The 7,508-nt window shown below is 37.9% G+C and overlaps 1 protein-coding gene across 1 annotated transcript; it reads left to right on the top strand.

Annotated features, from left to right (window-relative positions):
• The first annotated feature begins 4,330 nt into the window (after positions 1-4,330).
• LOC148120082 (olfactory receptor 11G2-like) lies at positions 4,331-5,266 on the top strand. Its single transcript, XM_085698090.2, has one exon. The coding sequence runs from the start codon at positions 4,331-4,333 to the stop codon at positions 5,264-5,266; it is 936 nt and encodes a 311-aa protein (XP_085554216.2).
• Positions 5,267-7,508: the final 2,242 nt, after the last annotated feature.

Genomic DNA, 7,508 nt, shown 5'->3' with positions numbered 1-7,508 from the left:
GTCAAAAAACCAACAGATAAACATATATACTACAGATACCACCTTATCTAGAGAATAGCTCTGGTGAGTGACTGATAAACTTAATAATTGCCTCTCAAAAGACCTCCAAGAAAATAAGAGCCAAAAAAAAAATGAATGACTTCCTCAGCACCTGGGTGAAAATTAGAATCAGAAATTAGGACACAATGCCCAGAGGGCAGAGTGAGCAAGGGAATAAGAAATAGAGAGCTCTGTTCTCAAATAGTTCTCTAGAATAAAAGAGCACAGAGCTTGCCCTGCCTAACATCCCAGGATCCTGCAGAAAATTCTCTGCTGACCTTCAGGACAACATGTTCTGCACTTTCTCTTCTAGTTGGCTGTTACAAAGTCCGCTACCTCTGCCCTCAGATAATCCTGGAAGAACTTGTTTAAGATGCTTCTCTTGATAGTGTCTCTTCTGAGTCAAGAAAGAAGGTAACGTGGTGGTTAACTAAGGAAAATGGTAAAGTACAGTTGATGAATCCATGGTCCTGAGAGCAGTTCATGCTTCACTTTGTGAGTCTACGAGGTGTGAGATATAGGCGTGTGCCCCCACCTTGTCTATTCCCTGCCTTGCTCAGCACACTTCACAGTAACCCTTTCTGGAAGGCATTACTATATCACTGGATATTAGAAGAAATTAATAGATGTAAATAAGTACTTTGTAGAATGTTCCTCAGTTGTGCTATTTAATTATCATACCCATGCTGGCGTCTGTCCTTGCACAACAGCACAGCCATTAGAGGACACAGGTGGACACTCTTCAGATTCTAATTTTATGTAAGTACAGTAGGAGTGCTTACTGGATGTCAGGCACTTGACAGAAAGTATCTATCTAATTTCCAAAACACTACAGGGGCAGGACGGCCACTCTCCAACGTCCAGGAGAGGGAACCAATGTATGAAGGAGGCAAAACTTGTCTAACACATGCAGCACAGGCTTTGAACCCAAATGATCTAGCTTTGGTATTTGTGCCTTTCCACCCATCCTCTCCAGACCAATGAGGCCATGGAATATACCGACATACTTTATTGTCTGAACTGTATATGAAATCATCTAGTGAAAATGACAGTTTAATGTTCTACTTTGTTTCCATGATTTAGTTTTAAGAGGAAAGAAAGAAGCCATAAAGACCCACCCAGAATATTAAATTATTGCCCAGAAACTCACACAGCCCTGAAATCCTGTCTTCATGTTTCACTTCCTAGGTCACAACACAAAGTAGCTAGGACCGGAAGAAACTTATCCGTTTATAACAATATGTTAGCAGCGGAGACTGTTAGTATATTTAAGTATAAAATCAAGTAACAGCAGGCTAATGAAGACATTCTTTTCTCAACTCATGTCATATTTATTAACATTAAACACTTTCACAAATTTCCCATTTCCAAGGACAGTTTATAAGGTTTATCCTTGGAAAATTACTCAGAGAGGGAGCTGCTCTAAACAACATACCATATTGAACATTGTCAAATCAAGAGTATAGCTCCCACCTCAAGGCACATAAGAAATAGTCTACTCCAAGAAACAAATGCAGGTCTCCCAAAAGGGCATATTACACACTGAAAACAATTACATAATGTCTTTATAATTGTATCATAAGAAAGTCATAAATTGAGACATTTAGCAAACACACTTTCATCAGATGCTATGTGTATGTGAAAGCTAAATAATTTTTGTCCCATAGCATTAGAAAAATTCATGCCTGGTAACATGGGGTTGAGAGCAAGGAAAACAGTCTTTCAAAGAGAGAAATAATAAATCCAGTAAGGAATTAGCCTTTGAATTATATAAAATTTACTAGCTTTTATAATCTGGTTCTAATTATTCTTTTATTCCACCCTGAGAATTTGACAAAACATTTACCTGTTTTATAATTGGAACATTATATGTAAAGTTAAAATAGTAAAGAATATAGTATGGTCTGTAGAAGTAAAGATAGCAGTGAAAGGCATTTTGACTGACAAATCATACTCTTTCATTAGATTGTATGTTTCTACCTTTGTCTACAGTTATCTGTACTATATAAAATACTTTGATGTTTAAAGAGCCTGAAATAATTTGTTATCCTTTAGTTCTACCTTGCCTTCAAATTTATAAACTCATAAAGAGTGACTAGTCTAATTCTAAGGGAGATTTAGCATAATTTCTAAGTTGTAATTCTTATTTGTTATTGATAATTTTAAGTATCTTGTTATGTTGGTGGTACACCAGGTATTTGGGGATATTTCAGAAGAATTCAGATAATAATACAGAACAACTTTAGCTATTAACAAAATTGTCACAACTCATGAAGCAAGGATAGGAAAAAAACAGACTTATAAATCAAGATTGCCTACACTTTTGCAAAATAAATAAATCTTACCTATTACTTTCTCACTGGAGAGGGCAATTGAACTGCAGTAGGACTTATTTTGCATTGCTGTTCAATTGCACTTGCCAGCAAATATTATTATTGAAGTTGTTACTAACAAAAGTATTAAATACTCACTTAAGAAAAACATATGAGCTCTCAAGAAAAGAATGGTAAACATTGTCAATGGAGACTGTTTACACAAAAGAGTTAAACAAACCTGTGAGTATTACTAAGTCAAAGTTACTCTGAGATAAGTCTGAATGTGTCATAGTGTGTTTCAAAGCCTTGACTCTTTGGGGGTTTCTGCTGTGTTTAGCTCAGACGATTTTAACTCACTTTTGTTGTTTTAATCATGTGTGTGTTGGGAGATGTGCACCTGAGTAAAAGTTTCTACAGAGGCTGGAAGTGTTGGGTTCTCCTGAGGCTACAGGTAGAAGTGATGTCTTTGTCAATTTAGAAATGAGATCTTATTCATGTTACTTCAAATAATAAGAAAGGGTAGTGAAGACTTGAATCTTTTAAAATATTAAAATGGGTTAAGTGATATGAAAGCACATAATTAGGACAAAAATATCATTGGTGAAAGAACATATACTCATTTATAGATTTATTAAATGTAATGTTGTATAGGGCTGACAAGATGGTTCCATAGCTAAAAGAGCTTGCTGCCAAGCCTGATGACCTGAGGCTGATCCCTGGGGACCTAAATGAAAAAAGGAGAAAGCCAACTCATAAAAGTTATACTCTGATATCCGCATGTGTACTGTAGCATGTATGTACTCACACATGGACACATGCATGCTTAAATGTGTACATACACATAAGCAAATATATAAATGTAAATTAGAAAACAAAAGTATCATCATTTTTATCAGTTAGGAGCAAAACAAAGAAAATTCAAAATATTTTGGACGGTTTTTTAAAAATCTAAATATAAAAGTATTTAAGAATTATAATAAAATGAGAGTTAGTAGAAATGTTGTAAGAGAAGTTTCAACTGTTGAAGTGTTCAACTGTTGATGTAATTAAAAATGAATATCACCCAGCTTTACTGAAGTTTATGTAGATATGATATGAAGGCATTAACATAAGTTTATCTAAGAAATACAAATCTAAGGGGTTTTCTCCTGAAATTTTGCAGCATAGGAAGTAGTTAAATGAGCCATAGAGGATTGTAACTGTTACTTGAAGGAAATCTCAATAAAATCGCCTTATGTTAATTTTTATTCTTTTAGTTCTTTGATTCCCAACAGATCACTGAGGAAATTCTGTAACAAATGCAGAACTTTTATGTTTTATGGCCTCTTATAATAGTGCATGTCTTTCTGCAGGTCCTGTTTTCCTGTATTTTATTTTTATAGAACACCAAGTAGTCATTATGTGAGGAAATATCCAATGTTTTCCAAAAGAGACAGACCTTAGATTCCAACTAATTATAGAACTGTATTAGAGTAAACTAACCAAACTTCAGTCAGTTCTGAAAAGTATCTTCAGTTATTTATTTAACTATAAATATAGAAGTTGGAAGATCAGAGACAGGCTGAAATTTTGTATAATTTGCAAAATTTGATAAATATTTTAAGTATTTCAGGTATTTATTAGTTTATTATTTTGGAGTTCCATACATGCATATAATGCATTCTGTTCACATTCAGTGCCCCACCTTCTTTTATCCCCCTTTCTCCCTAACAACCTCCTTCTCATCAACAGGCCTCTACCACTGTCATGTGTTTCTGCTGTGTGACTCACTGGGTTTAACCAGGGCCACCAATGTGGGGAAGAATGTAAAGTTATTGACAAAAACATGAGCTCCATCACTGAGGCAAAGAATTTCCCTCCTTCATAATGAGTATATGATGAGCAAACTATTCTGCTTCCTATTTGGGCAAATTTTAACACCTTCAGCTATTTCTAGGATATTCAACCATTTCTGATGCTTTACAGCTCACAGACGGATGAAAACCCTCAGCAGCCCCAGCAACTCCACCACCATCTCTGGCTTCATCCTCCTGGGATTCCCCTGTCCCAGGGAAGGGCAGATCCTCCTCTTTGTGCTATTCTTTGTTGTCTACCTCCTCACACTCATGGGCAATGCTTCCATCATCTGTGCTGTGCGCTGGGATCAGAGACTCCACACCCCCATGTACCTCCTGCTAGCCAACTTCTCCTTCCTGGAGATCTGGTATGTCACCTCCACGGTCCCCAACATGCTGGCCAACTTCCTCTCTGACACCAAGGTCATCTCCTTCTCTGGGTGCTTCCTGCAGTTCTATTTCTTCTTCTCCTTGGGTTCTACGGAATGCTTTTTCCTGGCAGTTATGGCCTTTGATCGCTACCTTGCCATCTGCAGGCCTCTACACTATCCTGCCCTTATGACTGGGCGTCTCTGTAACATCCTGGTGATCACTTGCTGGGTGCTTGGTTTCCTCTGGTTCCCCGTTCCCATCATCATCATCTCCCAGATGTCCTTCTGTGGGTCCAGGATCATAGACCATTTCCTATGTGACCCAGGTCCTCTGTTAGCCCTCACCTGTTCCAGAGCCCCACTGATGGAATTTTTCTGGGCAATACCAAGTTCTCTGCTCCTCTTTGTTCCTTTTCTCTGTATCATGGGATCTTATATATTGGTCCTGAGAGCTGTGTTCAGATTTCCTTCAAGAGATGGACGAAGAAAGGCCTTGTCTACTTGTGGGCCCCATGTGACAGTAGTTTCACTCTTTTATGGCTCAGTGATGGTCATGTATCTGAGTCCAACATCTGAGCATGAAGCTGGAATGCAGAAGCTTGTGACTCTGTTTTATTCCGTGGTTACTCCACTCATTAATCCTGTGATCTACAGTCTGAGAAACAAAGATATGAAACATTCCTTGCAGAAGTTTTTGAAAACATAAAATTTTAAATTTAACTAAACAAAATGCAATTGAGTGTGTATGTGTATATACTGTAGAATATTATTCAACCATAAAAGTAATTAAATTGTGTAATTTAGAGCAACGTGGATAAAATGGGAGAATATTGTGTTAAATAAAATAAGCAGTCATGGGAACTCAAATACTGCACGCTCTCAGTTATGTGTAGAAAGTTTGAAATAATGAATAGGATAATGGTTGCCAGAAAGAAATGAGAAAGACTATGGTTAATGTTTACAAGGGACACAATGGGTAGTTACTCAATTTCTGTGTTTGATAATGAAATAAGATAAATATGTCTGACATGTGTTAATTTTGTTTCACACAAGACAGCCAAAATTTTGAATGTTTTCAACATAAAAAATACAATAAACATTTGAAATGATACTGATAACAATTACCTTGAGATAATATGCATTGTATTCATATACTGAATGTTACCCTGTGTCTCATGAATACATATAATTATTGTATCAATTAAGATAAAAATGTGGGTATAGGCATATTGGAACATGACTATATTCCCAGAACCTGTGAGATTGGGACAAGAGGATCAAAATTTCAAGGGATTTTTGGCTACATAGCAAGATCATGTTTCATAAACAAAATAGAAAAACATGATGGTGCAAACTGTGATATTTACATTTCCTGTTGCCATAGCAAACACCATGACCAAAAGCAATTTAGTCAGGAAAGGGATTACTTGGTGTACAGATTGTGATCCATCAATCAGGAGAGCCAAGACAAGATCTTGAGGGAGGAAACTGGAGTCAGAAACTGAATCAGAGACCATGAAGGAGTATGCTTACTGCCTTGCTTTCCATGGCGTGCTCAGTTTGCTTTCTTCTGAAACCCAAGACCACCTGCCCAGTGGCAATGGCCCTCCAATATCAATAATTAATCACAAAATTGTGACACAGACATGCCCATGGAACAGTTCAATGGAGGTTAATCCTCGGTGACTCTAATTTATGTCAAGTTGACAAAAACTAGGCAATACACATGATCCCCTGCCAACTTGACACACAGTTACTATTAAATAGCATTTGCTATGTTTGTCCCTAAAGCCTCATGTTAATATAATGTTATAAAATGCAGTCCAATGTTTAAATCTCCCACATTATTTTAAATTTTAAAGTTTAAAAAATTCAGTGATTCATAGTCCACAACCCAAGAGAAGTTCAGTAACAAGGAGAACCCTAAGAGAAACATATATAGATCCCATTGGGAAAGGGAAATAGACAAGATCTCCTGAGAAAACTGGGAACATGAGTGTTGGGGAGAAAAGACGGCAGAAGGGGAGAAGGATGGAAAAGGGGGAGGGGAGAGGAGAACTTGAGGGAATGGGATAGTAAAGATGGCGGAAGTACAGAGATGGGGAACAAGGAAAGAGATATCTTTATTGAGGGAGTCATGAAGGGCCTAGCAAGAAACATGGCACTAAGGAAATTCCCAGGAATCCACAAGGATGACCCCAGCTAAGACCTTAAGCAATAGTGGAGAGAGTGCCCAAACTGTCCTTGCCCAGTAGTTAGACTAATGACTATCTTAAATGTCATCATAGAACCTTCATCCAGCAACTGATGGAAACAGAGGCAAGGCAGAGACCCACAGGGCAGCACTGGGCTGAGCTCCCAAAGTCCAGCTGAAAAGTGGGAGGAGCGAGACTATGAGGATAGGGGTCAAGACCATGATGGGGACACCCACTGAGACAGTTTATCTGAGCTAAGGGGAGATCACCAACTCCAGCAGACAGGGAAACAGAATAGTACCAAACTAGACTCTCTGAATGTGAATGACAGTGGCAGACTGCGGGGCACTAACAGTGGGAACAGGATTTATTCCTACTGCATGTACTGGCTTTTTTGGAACTCATTCACTTGGATGAATACCTTGCTCAGCCTACATAGAGTAGGCAGGACCTTGGTTCTTCCTCAGAGCATTGTGCCTTACCCTCTCTGAAGAGTGGATGGGGTGGTGGGGTGGAGGGAATAGTGGAGGGAATGGGAGGAGGGGAGGAAGTGGGAACTGGGATTGTTATGTAAAATGAAAAAAATATAGTTTGTTTTTGTTTTTACTTTTAGTTTTTTAAATAAAAGAATTGGAAGTAGAAAAAAATAAAAGTTCTGCCCCACTGAGAAAGGTACTGAGCCTTGTGGCTAACATAGATAAGGATAATGGGGTAACATAAGTTATAAGAACTAATAAGTAGCCTGACCTAATG

This window comes from Myodes glareolus, chromosome 12 (assembly GCF_982192425.1).
Source record: "Myodes glareolus chromosome 12, mMyoGla1.1, whole genome shotgun sequence".
Taxonomy (NCBI): Eukaryota; Metazoa; Chordata; class Mammalia; order Rodentia; family Cricetidae; genus Myodes; species Myodes glareolus.
Note: the sequence above shows the minus strand (reverse complement) of the source record. Positions and strands in the feature narration are given on the sequence as shown.

Excerpts from the sequence above, each read along its gene's own strand:
- LOC148120082 (XM_085698090.2), top strand. The coding sequence starts at position 4,331 with ATGAAAACCCTCAGCAGCCCCAGCAACTCCACCACCATCTCTGGCTTC.